Source organism: Crocuta crocuta, unplaced genomic scaffold (assembly GCF_008692635.1).
Source record: "Crocuta crocuta isolate KB4526 unplaced genomic scaffold, BGI_CrCroc_1.0 scaffold655, whole genome shotgun sequence".
NCBI classification, from domain to species: domain Eukaryota; kingdom Metazoa; phylum Chordata; class Mammalia; order Carnivora; family Hyaenidae; genus Crocuta; species Crocuta crocuta.
The window spans coordinates 1,339,046-1,358,863 of NW_027528348.1; the positions used below are offsets into that span (position 1 = coordinate 1,339,046).

General features: G+C 46.5%; 1 protein-coding gene across 6 annotated transcripts in view; it reads left to right on the forward strand.

The window, feature by feature from the left end:
• Positions 1-18,755, forward strand: part of SEC22C (SEC22 homolog C, vesicle trafficking protein) — a 38,569-nt gene extending 19,814 nt beyond the window's left edge. The window contains exons 4-8 of one of the 6 annotated variants that reach the window (XM_077753732.1): positions 1,149-1,328; positions 3,770-3,888; positions 5,320-5,385; positions 17,476-17,634; positions 18,148-18,755. In XM_077753732.1, coding sequence (XP_077609858.1) covers positions 1,149-1,328; positions 3,770-3,888; positions 5,320-5,385; positions 17,476-17,622 — 512 coding nt within the window. In that variant the 3' untranslated portion in view covers positions 17,623-17,634; positions 18,148-18,755. Of the gene's footprint in view, positions 1-1,148; positions 1,329-3,769; positions 3,889-5,319; positions 5,386-8,092; positions 8,648-12,477; positions 13,216-17,475; positions 17,635-18,147 lie in introns of those variants that run through there. The other 5 variants (XM_077753731.1, XM_077753730.1, XM_077753729.1 and 2 more) reach the window with 5 other exon arrangements.
• The last annotated feature ends 1,063 nt before the right edge of the window (positions 18,756-19,818 follow it).

Consider the following 19,818-nt stretch of genomic DNA (forward strand, 5'->3'; position numbering starts at 1 on the left):
GCTGCCAGAGAGGCTTGTAGAGGCTCAGAGGCTGTGGAGCCCAGCATGATAACTGTAGTGCATGCTTTCTTTTCCTCAGGTGGGAGTCAGGTCATCTGAGCTCTTGGGAGAACTTAGAGGTGGGAGTTGGGGGGCATTCTGTGGCCTGTATGTAAACTAGCTGCTGTCTCTGTGATGCCCTTGAACATGGGGCTGGCAGCCGTCGGTACGAAGGGTCAGGTGCAGAGAAGTATTGCCACGTGTGCTTCCTGGCAGTACCGCCATAGTCCTCCTACTCCCTCATTTGGTCCACCGGCTGGTGCATTTTGTTGTCACCCAAAGCTGCTGGGGAACTCCCTGGTACTCAGGCCTCTACCAGGTAGACCTGTGATGTAGACAGAGTTCTCCCCAGGTCTCCCTGTGAGGCCTAGTCCACCACTGCTCTCAGCCCCACTTCTTCCTACAAAGAGGGCACGCTGGCCTTGGCTGGCAGTGGGTATGAACGTGGACCATGTTCTTCTCCCCCCTTGGCTCTGCATGTGCCTTCCTTCTAAAGTGGTATGCTTGTTCCAACAGCAGACCCTGCCCCGGTGTCATGTTTTCTCACCACTGAGTTAGAGTAGACTATAACAGTAGCTATTAGATACCGGCATTGTACGTAATTTTCCTTTGCCAATATGGACAAAACTCTAAATGCTTATTACAACTTGGTAATCAATTAATACTAAGACAAACAAAACAATTAAAATCAATATCTTTCAAATATATCATTTTAGTTTGCATAATATATTCACATTTATTTGTAATTTTTTCCTCCCGTACCTTTTCTGAGGTAATTCGTTCGAGAATACCTGTCTCCCCTTTTGAACCTCATTCTGTGAACTGCCCAGGATTGTACTTCCAGCAGTGGCTTAGACTCAGGCCCCTGTCCCTTGACTCCCTTGTCACTGAGGTTCTGGGAAGCATTGTTGCCTTCTCTGTAGACAATTGTACTGAAGAGACTGATGAGACGAATAGTGACACACAGTGGTCATCTGACCTTCAGGTGTATCCTGACAGTCTCAGAATCTGGCTGACTTACTAGCTTGCTCAGAAAGGTGATCTTCATTTTGCACATACTGTTCTGTAATATCTGTTCTGATGCAACTTGGGTTGCTCTCTTTTTGCAGATAGCATCATTCAGAAAGTGAAGTGGCATTTTAACTATGTAAGTTCTGCTCAGATGGAGAGCAACTTAGAAAAAATTCAGGAGGAGCTTGAGTTCCAGCCTCCAGTGGTTCTCACTGTGGAGGACACAGATGTGGTGAATGGGATAATGAACGGTCACACACAGATACACGTGGAGCCTGGTGAGTGGTTTTCTGTTATCTGATGTTGATGAAGATGGTTAGGTATTTCAAATGTACATTGGCTTTTTTTTTTTCCTACCAGGGAAGTGTTTTTTAGGGAATGAGTGTATAAAATATGTCTGGAAAATAAGGACTGATCCAGGTGACTGTTAACGAAAAACTTGTCTGTGTGTCGATCTGAGGTGGAGGCAACTCTTCTCTCTCTATTTTTCCTTTGATAATGAATCCTTATCTCATCTTAGCACTTAGTGAAACATTGCACATCTCCACTGAGAACCCTGTGCCCTCCTTGATGGAAGGAGGGAAGGGCCATGCAGATGAGAGTGGGCAAGGGATGAGAGTGGGCGGGGCCAGAGCCAGGCTTCCCCTGAGCCCTGGGGACATCCCTGCAGATTTCTGAGCCAAGTGCCCTGGCATTCCGGGACTTAGTCTGCCATTAAGACCATTACGCACTCAATGCCCAGCATGTAACAAAGCATGATTTTTTTATTCCTTGTTTACAATTATACACAATTAAACCAATTTTTAATGAAAATGGATATTTACCTTCTAAGCATTCTATAATGGTGTAAGAGCTGAATCCTTTGAAAGATAAGAGTTGTCTACACTATAACAGTCTAATTTTTTTTAAGTCTAATTATTTTGTTTTAATAGTTTTTATATTAAAGTCATTGCTTGAATTTTAAAAGTTGTGTATTTAAAACGTTCACATTTTTGGGGGTGCCTGGGTGGCTCAGTCGGTTAAGCATCCAACTTTGGCTCAGGTCATGATCTCACGGTTTGTGAGTTTAAGCCCTACGTCAGGCTCTGTGCTGACAGCTCAGATTCTGTGTCTCCCTCTTTCTCTACCCCTCCCCAGCTTGTGCTCGGCCTTTCTCTCTTTCAAAAATAAACATTAAAAACAAATTTTTTGGGGGGCGCCTGGGTGGCTTAGTCGGTTAGGCATCCGACTTTCGCTTAGGTCATGATCTCGCGGTTCGTGGGTTCGAGCCCCGCGTCAGGCTCTGTGCTGACTGCCAGCTCGGAGCCTGGAGCCTGTTTCAGTCTGTGACTCCCTCTCTCTCTGACCCTCCCCTCCTCACGCTGTCTCTCTTTCTCTCCTAGAAATAAATAAAACATTAAAAAAAAAAAACAAATTTTTTTTTAATGTTCACATTTTTGGCCTAACTTTGTGTTTTGATTTAATCTATTTAAATTTGAACCAAATATATTCCTGGATTGGCTTTCATGCCAATCAATAAGTTGTAATTTATACTGACAAGGAACTTAACTTTTACGGAAGAAAGACTGGGTAGTTGAGCCTCAAGCTTCTTCTTTTGCCATATGTAAAAATGGAGTGACTCTGTAACATGTGTTTTGTTTTTCAATCACTTAGACAAGAGGAGTAAAATCCAGAAAATATCAACTTGCTTATCTTTCTAGGACATTTTACTGTGGTTTGACTCACCCTATTGTCCTGAGGCTAGAATCTTTACAGGTAGCATGTTCTGATCAACAGGAGCTTTGATAGCTCAGTGGAAACTCTAACACACTAACCATATACATCACTTGGGTTGTGGCTAGATGTGTGTGTGTGTGTGTGTGTGTGCGTGTGTGTGTGAAATGTCAGGACAAGAAGGGATGATTTAAAAGATCGTACCAAGAGAATGGGGGCAAGGTGTTGGACATTTAATGGTCCGAACCACAATCAGTCTTATTAGTTATCTTTGAAGAAAGAATGATCATTTGTTCTAGAGCTCCAAAAACAGATTGTAGCTTGAATAATCAGTGTTTTCTTCCTCTTCCCAATTATTTTAGAATTTAAAAAACTGCCTTTGCAGCACATTGCCCCAGAAGCCCATGAGACACTGAATACTGTCCTTGTTTAGAAGCTGAGAGTTGAAGTGTATAATAGAAGTGCTCTCAGTTTGACAATCCATTTACAAATAAAGCCACAAATTACTTTACATCAGGTTTTCTCAGCCTAAGCCATACTGACATTTTGTACTGGATAATTCCTTGTTGTGAGGGGCTGTCTTGTGCATTGTAGGATGCTTCGAATCATTCCTGGCCTCAACCCACTAGATGCCAGTAACACCCTGTTTATAGTTTTGACAACCCCAGGTATCTCTAGGCATTGCCAGTTGCCCACTGAGGGACCAATCGCCCCTCTCTGAGAACCAGTGCTTTAAGGAGAAAGAAAATCAGGCCTGGTAAAACCTGTGCTTAACTCAGCAACAGGCCTCTTGCTGAGAGAAACTCACTTTGGATTCCTAGATCCATTCTGTCCTCCATTTCTTGCCTTTTTGCCCTCTAATTGCAGCTGCTTTTAATTAATATGTTTGTAATTCTGTTTAACATAATGAGTCTATTATTAGTGGAGATCTAGTTAATGTCTTTGTTTATTTTTCTTTCATATAGAAATTATTTTCACTAGATACTTATTTTTTTTAATTGTGAAGCTCCTAATTTCCGAATGGAGCCAGTGACAGCCCTGGGTGTCCTCTCGCTCATTCTCAACATCATGTGTGCTGCTCTGAACCTCATCCGTGGGATTCACCTCGCAGAACATTCTCTCCAGGTACCCTTTGTTTTCATAGTTTAATTTGAAGGACCTATAATGACAGAAACTGAGGGGGAGACACTTTATTTGTAAGGTTATTATGTACATAGGTTTTAACAGTTTAATTAAAATAATTTTTATTTTAAAGTTTACTCTCTTTAAAAATTTTTTTTAATGTTTTATTTATTTCTGAGAGAGAGAGAGCGCATACATGAGCAGAGGAGGGTCAGAGAGAGAGGGAGATACAGAATCTGAAACAAGCTCCAGGTTCTGAGCTGGCTGTCAGCACAGAGCCCGACGCGGGGCTCGAACCCACGAGCCACGAGATCATGACCTGAGCTGAAGTCGGACGCTTAACTGACCGAGTCACCCAGGCACCCCAAAAGTTTATTCTTTATAGTAAACTGAACAAATATAAAACTTGCTCTTTTGTGTGCATTGTCCCAAGAAGCCAATGGAGCCTGCTGGGGGAATTGGTGAGAAATAGCTTGCTATGGTGACATCCTTAGGGTCCCAGGAGTCACCCCAGGGGCCTGATTGCTCATCGAAGGCAAATCTGATTCTCAGCCTCTGAGGTTTAGGCTGTTTCTGCCTGGGAAAAGTTGCCTCCTAGTCTGATTTATATCATGCAGATGCCACTTCCTTATGTCTTTGTCAGAGACCTGTGTCACTAGGAAGTTGATTTGCTGGTCTGCTCAAATCAATGCCTCTTTCTATGTCAGTGCTATTAAAATATTTTTCTAAATTTTGAAGTATGTAAAGCACTTTGAAAAAGTATAGAATCACTGTGGGCATAAGCAGATAGACACTGCTTTTAGAAATAGAGTCAGAATACTCACCCTGTCTCTCTGGTAGCTAAAGTCTGAAGCATGGCTGATGGTGATCTCAGGAGACTGATGTCGACTGGCCCGTGTGGAGAGTGGCCACAGGTCCGTGCTGCAAGAGCAGTGACCGCCTGTTACTGTGTCTTGCCTTTGGCCAATGTGTGCCGTGTTTCCCACTCTTATTTTTTACGGTTACCCATACCCAGATACTTGCCAAGCATCTGTACACACTAGAACAGTTACATGGCCAATGAAACAGTTAAGATGGGGCATAAGGCAGAGTGTGGTGACATCACTAAGGAGGTGGCAGTACCTGAAGGGTGCAGAATTAGGGAAAACTTAGTGCTGACAGAGGAGTAGGATTTTGAGAGGTAGTAGTGTTGGGGGGCATTCCAGCCTGGGGACTTCGTACAGATGCATGGGGACAGGAGGGCATGTGGTCTGTCCAGTTGTTGGAAATAGTTGTATATCAGCCCCCGTTCTGTCATACAAACAGGGGCTACTGTCTCAGTCAGGGAGTTTGTATTATCCACCATACCAGACCCAGTGAGGTGTGAAGAGCTTCATGTCAGTGTTTTCTTTCATCCAAATATTCCTTTTCTTCTGTTTCTTACATTTGTTTTAGGTTGCCCATGAGGAAATTGGAACTATTCTGGCTTTTCTTATTCCTTTTGTAGCCTGTATTTTCCAGGTGGGTGAAACATTGATTTTTTTTTTTAATTTTTTTTAATGTTTTATTTATTTCTAGGAGAGAGAGAGAGACAGCGTGAGCAGGGGAGGGTCAGAGATAGAGGGAGACACAGAATCCGGAACAGACTCCAGCCTCTGAGCTGGCAGTCAGCACAGAGCCCGACGTGGGGCTCGAACCCACGAACCGCGAGATCATGACCTAAGCGAAAGTCGGACGCTTAACCGACTAAGCCACCCAGGCGCCCCGAAACATTGATATTTTGAGTGGGTTGAACCCATGGCCTTATTTTGTTCTTCTGTTAGAACCATGAACGGATTTCTAGATGTGATTTTGTTCCACCAAGGCGTGTCATGGACATACCAGGTCCTTAGTGGAAGGACCCGTGGCCCATCCTGCCTGGTCCTCTCATTTTACAGGGGAACAGCACTGGACTCAGAAAGGGAAAGCCACTTGCCCGAGAGCACGGAGCCTTTGACAGTGGCTGAACAGAAGCCAAGAATTCTTGGACTCAAATTTTAAGAAGGGAGGGATGAGAGTGCTGTGGGGAGTGGGTGGCCTGGCTAATGTGAGGCAGGGTCTGCGTATTGTCAGGGCAGTCCAAGTATAGAAATGCCTTCTGCAGAAGGAACAACTACTTGTGTGCGTGTGTGTGTGTGGTGTGTGTTGTTTAAAAACAAGACTAGGTAAAAAAAATTTTTTTAATAGTAATACCATCTGACTCAAATCTGTCCTTAGGAAATGAGACAAACATTACAACATTAACTAGTAGGCTTTCATTACTGTTTAATTATTTTCAATTTTTTAAAAATGTTTGCTTATTTTTGCGAGAGAGAGAGAGAGTGTGTGTGTGAGCTGGGAGGGGCAGAGAAAGAGGGAGACACAGAATCTGAAGCAGGCTCCAGGCTCCAAGCTGTCAGTGCAGAGCTCGACACAGGGCTTAAACTCGAACCTTGAGATCATGACCTGAGCTGCTTAACCAACTGAGCCACTCAGGCGCCCCTGATTAATGTTTAGTTATTTTCAAATAAGCTGCCTGCTTACAGGACAGAGTAAAACAGAGCTTTCGACTCCCCTATAGGCAGAGTTCATTCTAGTAAAAAAGAAAACCTGATTGTAATTTTCTTTCCTCACCCTCCACAGAGGCTCAGGTTTTAGTACTTTGTCTACATTCTTAAGCTTTTTTTTCTTTTCCTTTCAATTAAAATTTCTTAAGAACACTTCTGTCTTCCACATACACCCTAGAACGGTCTATTTTTTAAGAGTGACATGATTGTGGGAAAAGAAATTTTCAACCCAGGACTGAAAATGCAATTATTTTTTAGAAATCAAGTCTCCAGGGGGCACCTGGGCGGCTCAGTCAGTTAAGTGTCTGACTTTGGCTCAGATCGTGATCTCATGGTTTGCAAACTTGAGCCCCATGTCGGGCTCTATGCTGACAGCTAGGAGCCTGGAGCCTGCTTCAGATTCTGTGTCTCCCTCTCTCTCTACCCCTACCCCTCTTGTGCTCTCTCTCTCTCTCTCAAAAATAAATAAATGTAAATTAAAAAACATTTATAAGTCAAGTCTCCAAAACCTTGAGTATTGCCATTTGAAGTGCCAGAGAGTCTGCATTCCAGGGCTGCAGGGATCTTGCACTTTGGCCTTCACTCCCTCAACTGCATTCGTGCTCAGATAGCTCTTTCAGTGGGGAGCTCTCCCTCCCACTGGAGCTTGAGCCTTTAGTGAATTGCTCTGTGTTTTAAGACTGCTTTTCCTTTCTTTTTTTTTTTTAAACATTGAACCAGAAAGTTACTTTTAACTTTTGCAGACAAGAATGGCCTCTTTTCTGTGTGAATGCCCTACACAAAATGTCAGTCCCTCTCCTTGCTATAAGACCTTTCCCTGTGTCAGAGATGCTTTTGAAGACATGATAAGGAGGATGTCTAGGGAACATTGGTCCTTGATGTCGTTGTAACTCAGGAAAAACAAATAATGAAAGCATGGCTTCTTTCACTGGCTTTCCCACCTTTTATGACTCCCCGGAAGGAAAAGTCCAGTTGGAGGCCAGTCATTCTTGTTGGGGTATCTTGGCCTGGCTCTCTCTCCCTTACCTACACCTCTTCACTTTTCACAGCCCACAGCCTGGGCATTTCTTTTCCTCCTTTCTTTTTTTTTAATGTTTTATTTATTTCTGAGAGAGAGAGAGAAAGAGAGAGGGAGAGACAGCGTGAGCAGGGGAGGGTCAGAGAGAGAGGGAGACACAGAATCCAAAACAGGCTCCAGGCTCTGAGCTGGCTGTCAGCACAGAGTCCGATGTGGGGCTCGAACCCACAAATCATGAGATCATGACCTGAGCCAAAGTTGGACGCTTAACCAACTGAGCCACCCAGGTGCCCCAGCCTGGGCATTTTTGTCTGTATTTCTTAAACGTTTTAGTATATATGCTGCCAAAGCAAGCACTCTTAAATGTTTTGAAGAGTGTCGTGTTCTAAATCCTCCTGTGACATCTGCTTCACTTTTCTGGTCTCTTCTGAGTCTCCACTTTCATCCAGTGATTTGATTAACAGCAGTTCACCTGGCAATTCCAGGCTCCATTGTCATGAATTCAGTTTAAGAAGCCACTGTGTGTGAGGTGACAATGCATGTAGATGTAGAAAGTGAATCTCCAATCTGACCTGTGGCCGTTTTTTCCTCTCTGACCCGACTGCCTTTTATGGTGTCATTTCAGTGTTATTTGTACCTGTTCTACAGTCCGGCCAGGACTGTGAAGGTGGTGCTGATGCTGCTCTCTATCTGCCTGGGCAACATGTACCTGCATGGGCTAAGGAACCTCTGGCAAATCCTTTTCCACATAGGAGTGGCCTTTCTGTCTTCATATCAGATACTGACCAGGCAGCTTCAGGAGAAGCAGTCTGACTGTGGAGTTTGAAGAGGACATCTTGTGATGAATGGATCCTTTCATTTCCTTGTGAGAGTCATCTCTGTTTCTCGTTTTGCTTCTCGACTTCACCTCGAGTTTCCATCTTTGAAGTTCTTTTCGACCAAACCAGACCGATACCAAAAGTTGGGGATGTTTAACAGGTGCAAAGGAAAGTGTGAGGTCGCTTGGATACGCAGGCCCAGGTTTGTGCTGGGCATTTCTACAGAATCTCCTGTTCGGCACATTTACGTAGGGCCACAGGATCTGGGGGCTCAATCAGAAGGAGCGTTATTGGAAGGGCAGAATGGACTTATTTTGGTCTTTTACATGGAATGATGCAATAAACCACTAGATTCAATAATACTAGCTTTAGTAACTGGCGGTTGTCCCTGAGGTACCACTTTAAAACCCACATCAGCTTTTCAGTGTAAATGGGACTTGGTTAGTTTTTTTAGAGGGTCAATACAGGGTGAGTTAAACATTATAAAATATGGCTTATAAATATAAGCTAGATAAATTTTGTTTACATTTTTTGATAACTTAGGTCTGATACAATACCTTTGGAATATTTAAATATATTTTGGATATACATTAAACTTACCTTCATTTGGGGAAAGGACAAACTCAAGCTGAGAAAATGGTTAAGAAAGTTGAGTTTATTTGTATATAACTTTTTATGGTGGTGGGACTGTGTGGGTACAGAAAAGTTTTGTATGTGTGTGCAGGGTATATTTGAATATTTAAAACATTGAGTAACCAGTGCCACTGGATCATAAGCTCTTGAGGATGAGCTTTTAAGCCTGAGGGTTTCAGATTTTTTGCAGTGAGGCCACAGACGGGAGTAGTTGAGTCACACAGTGGCACTTTATCAATGCAGGTTGTATTTAAAACACAAAAAAACAAAAGCTCTTGTCATCAGCCTAGTACATGGCAGCTGAGTGCCTGTCATGTTAGTGATGATGAATGCCTGACCCTGTGTACCTGTTTCTGGAAGGCCTCCCAAGTTAATTACTCCTCTGCCCCTCTCCCAGTCATCTTAATTAGATTGAGGGCCTTGTTCTTTATGAACAGGAGTTAAGCAGGTGTTAACTTTTTGAAAGCTTCATAAAGATGTAATAAACCCCATGCCCTGAAAAGTTACTCGACTTCTCTCTGTCAAAATAGTGACTGATCATAGTTTTCCAAAATGTGAATCTGTAAAATACGACACCTCTGGTCTCCAGAAATTTCAGCCTGGGTTGTCCAGTACCACTCAGGAGGCCATTTCAGGAGTTTGCCCTTTGGATTGTTCATTTTTTAAAAATGTTTATTTTATTTTGGGGGGAGACAGAGCATGAGCATGGGAGGGGCAGAGAGAGGGAGACACAGAATCCAAAGCAGGCTCCAGGCTCTGAGCTGTCAACACAGAACCCTATGCGGGGCCTGAACCCACGAACTGTGAGATCATGACCTGAGCCAAATTCAGACACTTAATCAACTGAGCCACCCAGGCACCCCCGCTTTGGATTGTTCTTGGCAGATGTCTGGAATCTGAATAGCTCAACAGCAGTTGCATAGGCTATTTTGGTTTGAATTATGTGGTCGTGATAAATTTAAAATCTTGCTTTGATAATTCATAAAAGTTAAAAATCCTCACAAGAGTCATTGAGTACATAGGGAAAGCAAGAATATCATTTTAGGGAACTCAGTTGTACTTGGTTGTTCCTGGTAGTGCATTGCTATTGAGCTACCCTGGTGTCGCTTTAAGAAGAACAAGTTTATGTGACTAGAAACTGTTGGGAAAATGATGCCACAGTAATTTTCTTATAATACAATTTTCTATTTTTAATCAAAATATCTGGGTATGAAAGTTATATCAGTATCATCCTCAGATGTCTACAGCACAGTTGTCTCTCCGTCAGTGTTGCATCTTCATAATTTTCTGTGCACACAGCAGGTGAATCTTCAGCCTTTCTGGGAGATAATTTTGAAGAGATGGTAAAATAGAATGGAAAGTCAAGGAGGGGAGAGAAGTCTTTGTTCATTAGAAACATCAAAAACGAAAGAAAGAAAGAAAGGAGAGAAAAGAAAGAAAAGAGAAAGAAAGGAAGAAAGGCTTTCAAAGTTGGTGAGAACAGCCTACCAGTGAGTTATTATTTTTTGAGCCCATGTGTTATTACTGTGTAGCCCTGTACCCCAGACGCTCTCGGGTGGAGTCTGTGATCCCTATTCAGCAGGCATGAGAGAGAACCGTCCTAAAGGGTAGGCCCTCCTGATGAATGCTTCCTGCACTAGTGGAGATGTTGTCTACACCTGGTTGAATGTGGTTTTCCTCAGTTAACATCTACATGGGGTTTCAGGTTGGGTTTTACAAATGGGCGGGAAAAGATGCACTAGACAAATATTACAAAATGGTAACCACAGAAATATTTTTCAGCTGGAACCCAGCTAAAGGAAGCCTCATTCACTGGTGGAGGAGACAGATGATAGGAACATAGTTCTGGGGATTTTGTCCAAGGGAAATCCTGGCTCCGGGTTGACCTGGTTCAGGCTTGGAATTTTGTGGCTCCCTGCGTCATCCTTGATTCCAGAAAGCCGGCTCCACATCGCAGGAGTCCTCCTCACTACTCCACGGATTTGCTGCTGCTCTAGCACTTTGTTTTCCCATGGTGCAGTGCTCCATGCCCAACCAACCTCGCAGGGGTGGATCTGGGAATAGATGAAGTAATGTTGAAAACAAACCTTAAAAGTGCCTTCTGGGATCAGATACAGCAAGGTCTTGGAACATCAGAGTGTGTTATTCCCGTCTACCCTATCGGGCTGGGAACGTGGCTCAGTGCTCTCGGCCAGGGTTTCCCAGCCATGGGGCCAAGGCCCACAGAGTTTTCCCTTCCCCAAGTGTGCAGGCAAGAGAAACGCTGGTTTCATTTCCCTAGGCTAGCCTTACTGTGGTCAGGACCATTCCTGAGTTTCTTTCTCTTGGGAAGAGACAATCAGGGCCGTATTTCTGGTGGTATTTCCTCGCAGTACCAGAGGCCCCACTGCTGGTGGCAGGAGCAATGGGGCCAGAGACTCCTGGTTTTGCTTCTCAGCCTTGCACCCCTGTGGTCTGTGAACTCTGTTGCAGGCGTTGTGAAGCAAGGCTACATGTTTTAAAGTTCCTTAAGGAGTGGGAATGGGTGTTACGAGGAGTGCTGAAATTCAAACATTTAATATCATTTCTGTCACTGCACCTTGGGCTCCCTATTCTTTACCTCGGTGACCCCATTCTCCAGGACTCTTCTGCCTCTTTCCATGTCTGTCCCACACGTTCCAGCCCTGGAAACAGAGGCTAAGCCAGGAATCTCTGGAGGGGTGGGGAAAGCCGACTTTCACTGTAGTGGACACGGTGGGTACAGGAGTCTTGGGGGCGGAACAGATGGCACTGAGCCCCAGCCGTGTTCTCTGTGCCCCCAGAGGCTTCAGCACACGCTCGGGGGTCTCTGGTGGTCGGCACTGCTCAAAGTCAAAGACTCCTTCCAGGAGGGCCAGCTGTTTATAGTGCAAGAAGCAGGAGACAGGTGAGGAGCAGAGCTGGGGGCCCTCGAGCAGCTACCCGTTGGCATGTCAGGGCCGCGTGCTGCACCTTCAGCCATGGCTGCTGTTTGCTTTTCCTGGAAGGCATCAGCCACTCACTGCAATGTGCAGGGCAGGTGGCCCTCAGGAATCTGCAGTTGTGCATGCTGAGGGCAGTGCAAGCAAGGACCGGCAGGCATGGGAGGGTTTATGGGGGCCAGACTGCATCCCTGCTCTGGTGTGGCTCACATTCCTACACAGAATCCTGCCCAGGTACGGGGAAGCTCCCCTGTGCTCTGGAGGTGTGAACAGTGGTCAAGGAAGAGAGACTTGACTTTCCAACTCCGTCCTACACCACTATGGGCAATCATGCTGTTGGGTCCCTGGGCCCTCAAGTGGGGTAACCACCCTATCCCCTGGCATGCTGTCAGCCTGGGGAAGGAGGATACTGGGGGGGTCCCTTGTTCGTGGGCAGGAAGAGAACGGCTTCTACCTGATGAGACGAGGTTCACACTCCAGGCCACAAGGGGTAGCCATGTCTTCCAGATTTTACAAAAATGGGCATTTTAGGATACTGCAATGTAAATGGCCTCAGTCTTTCCATCTAGAAAGGTAGTGACCTCTCTTTCTTCTCTCTGAACATCCCTCCTGCCCTCCAGTCACAGGGCTCTTGATACTGTTGGCCTTGGGCCCTCCAGGATCCAGCGAGGCTGATTCTGCTGCTTGAACCAAACCTCAAGGCCCATCCCTGACCCAGATGAGGGAAGCTCTGAGCCTCCCGTCTGGGAGCCGTGATGTCAGACCTCTGTTGCTGGGGTAACGTCTTGGCTGGGAACCTGTGGAAAAGGGCTTGTCAGTAAGACCTGGGAATGGCCGGATATGGAAACATCTGCCCATGTGTACTGATGGCAGAGCCGTGGCTCACAAGCACCTTTTATTTAGGGTAAAATGATCAAACCCATTCTCTTCTTCTAACCTGTGCTTTCTATGTGTGACCTTCTTTAACCCTTCTGTGATTCTGGGGTTACTTCAGAAGTATATTTAATGAATTATTCATATGACTTGACCCCCCACCCCCACCCTAAATTCTGTTTTATTTAATAGACTTTTCTACTAAGAGCACAAAAGATTGAGGCTGATTTAGTCAGGGCAAAACCATTTGCTTCACATATTCGTTTTGAATGCTTGCTGTCCATGTTGTACAAGCTTCTTACTGTTTTCATGTAATAACAAAGATCTATTTTGAATAAATGATGGGTATGTTTTAACAAACTCTCACACAGTAGTAAAGCCTAAACTTGTGTTAATATATGTAAAGAATATTGTATAGCCATTTATATACTATGTATATATAAATTAAATAAGGTGGCTTCAGAAGTGAGAGGAGAATAAATCTAAGGTGCTTATTAAGTCGCATGTATTTGTGTAAAAAATTTTGAGTTATGGGTCTGTTTTCCTAGAGGGTGTGATGCGGGCCTGGCATCATGGAGGGGAGAGGGTGTTGAAAGAAGTGGAATTCACATTCTCCTGTCCAGTGTCTAGAGGTACAGGGCCTCAGCCCTTAGTACTAACCTCTCAACTCTGGAATGCAGTCGTGGGGCCAGGAAAGACCTTGGAAAAGCCAACACAGCAGCCACAGAGCAGCCCTGGGGCTGGGTGGCCTGCCTTCTATCTAGGCTCTGCTTCTGCTTATCTGTGTGCCTGTAAGTGGGCACTTCCCCTGCTCTAGGCGCTGAGCTCCTGGCTGTACTATGAGGGCCATTGAGTTTCATCTCCCAGGACCAGCCCCACCACAGAATGGCCAGCAGGAGGCACTGCTGCCAGCCCACCAACAAGCTCCTGGCCCAGGGGACTGCACCCTTTTACAGAGGTCTTCCCTGTAGCAGCTGACGAAATTCCCAGAAAGGAAACAGATCCACTGGACCTCTCCTGCCCATATTCGAGATGCAGTGAGAAATGCATGCTCCAAGCTTCTCGCCGTCTGTCCTGAGAGCAAAAGTTTTGGGGAGGGCAAAGACTTCCAAAATAAACTCTAAGTTATTGGGTTCTGGGATTTGGGAGTTGGTAGAGCCTTTAGACACCACCTGCCACCACCTGGTTCAACCTCCTTGTCGACAAGGTACTGTATGCCACAAAGAGTGAAAGGGGATGTTGGCCCATGAAATTGCCCTTCCTGCCCTCGGAGGGCTGGGTGCCCATTCAGGCTGCTGAATTGCTTTCCTTTTTCTGGGCTCTACTCTCTAATGGCGCCAGGGAGAAGAAGTACGTCATGAAAACTTCGGGCATCCTCTAGCAGTGCCTATGGAGGGGTGAGGTTCAGAGAGGAAGGGGTCTCTGGGGGTGCACCAGGCAGGGACGTGCCACCTGGTCCCACGGAGTCGGCTCTAAGATGTCACCGGATCGGATGTGTGAGGCAAAACTTAGAAAGTTCACTGAAGAACATGAAGGCAAGTATCTTTGTGACCGAAGATGGAAAAGTGTTCTTCAATAAAAATGTTACAGGTACAGCCCTTAAGGCAAAATGATTGATGAGTCTGATTACATACAAATAAAGATTTCACAGGGAAAATGAATGGGAGCAGGTATATAGAATGTCTGAAGCCAATAATGTACAAGCAATTCCTGTAAGTCAGCAAGAAAGACAGCAACCTTAGTAGAACAATAAACAGTTTGCAGAAGAGAAAACCCAAAAAGCTAAAAGCATAGGAAGATGTGTAAAATCATTAGAAATACAGAGAAACATGGGGCGCCTGGGTGGCTTAGTTGGTTAAGCGTCCGACGTTCGCTTAGTTCATGATCTCGCGGTTCATGGGTTCGAGCCCTGCGTCGGGCTCTGTGCTGACTGCCAGCTCGGAGCCTGGAGCCTGTTTCAGTCTGTGACTCCCTCTCTCTCTGACCCTCCCCTGCTCACGCTGTCTCTCTCTCTCTCTCTCCTAGAAATAAAAAAAATAATAAAATAAAAAAAAGAAATACAGAGAAACACATATAAAGCAACAGTAAGATATCATCTTATGCCTATTGGTTTGGCAACACTTAGAAAACACCGAATGTTGGAGAGTGGGGGGTATAGGACTTCATGTACAGCCAATCTGAAGGGCAATACCACTGTTGTGGGCTGAACAGTGCCCTCCCCAAATGCATATGTTGAAGCCCTAAACCCCGCCCGAGTACTTCAGAACCCGTGTGTATTTGGAGGTACAGAGGAGGCGGCCATCCATCCACAAGCCAAGGAAAGACACTTCCAAAGACGCCAACCCTACCGACACCTTGATCTCCGACCTCCAGCCTCCAGAACAGTGAGGAAATACATTTCTGTTGTCTGATCCACCCAGTCTTTGGTACTGGGTCATGGCGGCCCTAGCAAACTAATATGGCTACCTTCCCAAACTTAGTGTACACAGGCCTCATGCTGTGGATGTTTCACTCCTGGTTATATGTCCCTGGGAACGTTTTACACAGATCCTTAAGGGGACATGTGTGCAGTTAAGTTTCACAGAAGCATTGTCTGTGCTGGTAGGAAGCATTCTGCATGTCTACTGTGCACAGAGAAGTACGTGGGCTCACCACGGAAACCACACTGCGGGCGCAAGTATCAGACTTAGGTGTGTTGGAGCAGTGGCTCTTCAAAATGGAGAACGGAGTAGAAAAATAACATTTATATGATTGGGAATCTATGCACACAAAATGATAAAGTATTTTGTAAGAATGTATTTTAAAAGATACTTGTTGAATACATCCATGTGCTGGCCTACTAGGGGCCAGGAGCATGGAAGTGAGGAACAGAGATAATAAGGAATTGAAAGAAAAGAATACTTGCTAGGGTCAGCAGCCAGGTCTGAGAGCCCTGGGTGAACCAGGAGGCCCTCATTGCCCCTGGAGATCTTGCCTTGGGTGTGCCCTTGCCCTCTGTGCCCAGAGAAGGCCTGCATCTGTGGGGCTCTGGCCCCAAATGCTGCCAGAGTAGTTGAGCCTCCAGAGTTCTCAAGTGGGCAAGCTAGGGGAACTGAAGCCAAGGCCAGGGGCTAGAATGGTCGGGGAGGGCTTCTGGGACACACGGGGGAAGGGGAACGGCAGAGAGTAGAGAGGAGGAGACTCAAAAGGGGAAAGTAGATGGGCGAGCCAGCTCCGGCCACCGGGGACTCTTTCCTTCCCAGATTCTCTGACCAGTAGTTTCCTGGCGGAGGCTTTTTCCCACATGAGGCACTCAGCTGAAGGACTCTCACAGGGGACTCTCAGGGAAAAAGGAACACAGCTGCAGGAGGGACAGAGGTGCTCCCAGTGGCAAGGCCTTCTTCCCACCCCAGATATAGTCTGTTCTGGCCACGGAGCCAAAAGCATGAGCCCAGGGAGGTGAAGCCCAAGGCGGCCAGGGACAAGAGGGTGAAGCAACCCAGGACCACCATTGCCCTGAGGGATTATTCCAGGCACATTTTCTGAGGCCCCAGGGGTGAGAGCAGAGGCCAGAAGCTAGGAACACAGGGCTAACAGTACGATGAACTTTCTCACAGAGCTGTCCAACAGGACTCAGGGAGATAGTGAGCCCTCCACCACGAAGGTGTGCAAACGGAGAGGAGCTGTGTCAGATGGGGCCTTGGAACACACTGTCCCTGTCTTGGAGACCTTGCCTCGTCCTGGGTACTGGTGTCCGCGAGGACATCTGCCTATCTCCCGAGTGCCTCCTGTTATGTCCATCCTGTGGGGTGAGCCAGACGCCAGTCACAGGAAACGGCCTCTGCCAGCTCCCATTTGAAGAGTAAATATTAGTCTTTTCAAGAGCTGCGTGTTCTCTGTCACTTGGCACCACTGAGGACACTGAACTGCGGTTGGCCAGGGTCGGGGGGGACCTCTTGATCCCCACACCCAGATGTCGTCTGTGGGCCTGAGTCACTGTTGTAATGGAGGGTCCAAGAAACAAGCCTCCCCATATGTGGGTGGCCATCCTGTCCTGGTCACTTGGGAAGTAGTGAGCACTGGGGCCTTGAGCTAGGCAGTGAGTACTGCCCCCAGTACTTGCTCTCCTCATAGTATTCAGGCTGCTGCACAGGCAGGGGACTGCATGTTTTCACCTGGGACTGAAGGCCATGGGCCCTGACTCTGGTATACGTGGTTTAAAACCCTCTGATTATTGGGATGGGGGAAGGACTTGCTCCTATTCCACTGTTCCCACTTGGGAAGACTGCGTCTGCCCATCATAACTAACAGACCACCCCTTTACTCTAGCCCCTCTTCCTTCTTCCTTCTGTAATTTTCCTCATTTTTGGTAAACATCAATAGTTTATTTTTCTATATTTTATTATTGGAGTATAGCTGACATGCAATGTTAGTTTCAGGGGTACAATATAGTGATTTTACAACTCTGTACGTTAATCACCACGGTAAGTGTCATCACCATCTGTCGCCATCCATTATCACAATATTATTGACTCTGTTCCCTATGCTGTCCTTTTCAGCCTCCTGTAATTTTCCCCATTTAAGGATCTGACTCCTCCATTAGAGGGTCAGCTCCGTTCCTGCAGGGCCTCTGCCTTGGTCACTCTGTGCACACAGTAAGTGCTCAGTGACTCTTTGCTGAATGAGTATTATGTCGTTCATACTTTGAAAATATTAAACCAATGTAATTCTCATCTCCTAACCCCTGAAACTATATTCCTTTGAAGTCATTCCACCATTATGATCCAGGGGACGGTGGACAGATGGCATCTCAAGAAACCGGAAGGGAGGATGGAGGAGGAGAGTGGAAAGCCCATCTTAAGCTGGTGAACAGCAAGAGAGAGAAGGGGAAGAATCCTTCAGACGTGTCCTGACCTCATCCTCTGGTAGGAAATCTTGAGGGAGGAAAACCCTAAAAAGTGAAAACAGAGGGGGCATGTGTCCCATTCTGCATTTGGAACCAGTCTCCCAGGCAGCCTGTGCCCCTTAGGTGACCCTACTGGGTAAAAAAGGTAGATGGGTGGATTTGATGGTGAGGTTGTAGTGGGCACCACCAAGTGACTCTTGGCTCCCAGAGGCCTGGTAGGGATCCAGAAGCTCTTGCATGCTCTGCAGGTTATAAGGGAGATGGCTGAGTTAGAGCTGGTGGGCCTGGCATGTGGCACCACCATGGCTAACGGTGAGGTGAGGGTAGCTCACACTCAGGGCTGGATAGAGGCATGGCTGAAGGGCCAGCATGAGCCAAGGTTGGGCTGGGTCTGCAAGGGTAGGCCCTGGGGCCCCAGCCAAGAGAGCAGGCTATGAATGTCTCAGCCACAGTGGGTATGCATGAAGACAATATCCTTGAAGAGAGGGTAGCACAGAGACCTTTGTGTAAGTCTCCTTTTCTCTGCTGGCAGGAGGTCACCTGTACTGGATTCGCTGCCTTTATCCTATTTGGCCTACCTTTTCCAGCTTCTACAGGAATAACCTGTTCCCCACCTCAGCTATCAGTTTCTGCCCAGTGTTTCTCCGAAACCATGGTGTGGGACACCTGCAAGATTCCACGTGACAACTCATGCATGGAAAGACATTGACATGGGCAGACTTGAGCGATAGATAGTGGGAGCTAGGAGTTAATGCTATCCTGACCCTGCCTGATTCTCATAGAGGATCCCAGTAGCCACACAGACAACCAGTGCAATAACTCACCACCATTTTGGCTTTCCTATTCCCCTGTTTCACATTTCTCTGTCCCCAATTCCTGTTTCTTGATCACAGATTCTTGTCTCGGGCTCTCTTTCTGGCAACACGGGCTACAAGACAACCTGAACCTCTGTGCTAGAAATGACCTATTGGCGGAGCACCTGGGTGGCTCAGTTGGTTAAGCGTCTGACTTCGGCTCAGGTCATGATCTCGCTGTTCGTGGGCTTGAGCCCCGCGTCAGGCTCTGTGCTGACAGCCAGCTCTGAGTCTGGAGCCTGCTTCAGATTCTGTGTCTCCCTCTCTCTCTCTGACCATCCCCTGTTCATGCTGTCTCTATCTCTCTCACAGATATAAATAAAACATTAAAAAAAAAATGACCTATTTGTGCCCAGCCTCCCTGTCTGCCCCTTCCATATTCCCGTGTGTTGTAGGGGCTGAAAGGCTGAAGATTACCTTTCCCAGCCCCCACTTGCTGGACGCAACCGCTCCACCAGAGGAAGGCAGTTATGCTCACCAATACCCACTACTGCTCCACCAGAGGGAAGCACCATAGGGGTGAGCTGGAAGGTAGAGGGAGGCAGAGGCCATTCTTCCTGCAGTGTGGTGGCTGCTGGCTGGGATCTGGCAGACAGGAGTTTCCATGGCAGCAGGATGCTGTGTTCCTTCGATTTTCTTGTCACCACTTAATGGATGTGCAATTAGGATGCTGACAAGAATTTCCTACAAGGTGGCAGCTGGGATAGTGTGACCTACCACAGGGCAGAAGTGTGCCCTCACCTCCATGCCTCCAGACCTTTCTACATTTAATTCCCTACATTGAATATCTTTCTGTACAAAATACCCAGAGTGTGGTTTTCTGTTTCCTGCACTTCGCCTTGACTGGTTGGGCTTCCTCACCTCTACCATATACTATCCCACCCGGCTCAGATGGAGGGATGTTGAAAGGCCAAGAAACATCTAGAAAGAGCCAGGAGCCATCCCCCCATTCTTCCTTACTAGATCAACTTTCCTTCTGGAAGTTGCAGGCAGGGCTTGGGTATGTGACCTGGTCCTGGCCCAGGAGCCTGAGGAAAGTGTGCATAAGATGCATTCTGGGATAGTTTATCTTCCTGATAAATGGAGACACACAGGAAACATTCTCTCTGGCACTAGATGGAGTTCTGTGAGAACATGATGCTTGGGATCGTGACAGCCATCTTGCAATCATGAGGGGATAAGTCTGTGGATGAAAGTCAACATACTGAGAATGGTAGAGGGGACAGACAGAAATACTAGGTTGAGCCACAGCATTAACCCTGGAGTTGCATGCTTTTACTAGGCATCACCCAGGTGGGACCCTTTCCCTCTGAACCACATAGAGGCCGGCTCAGAACACGTCAGTTTCT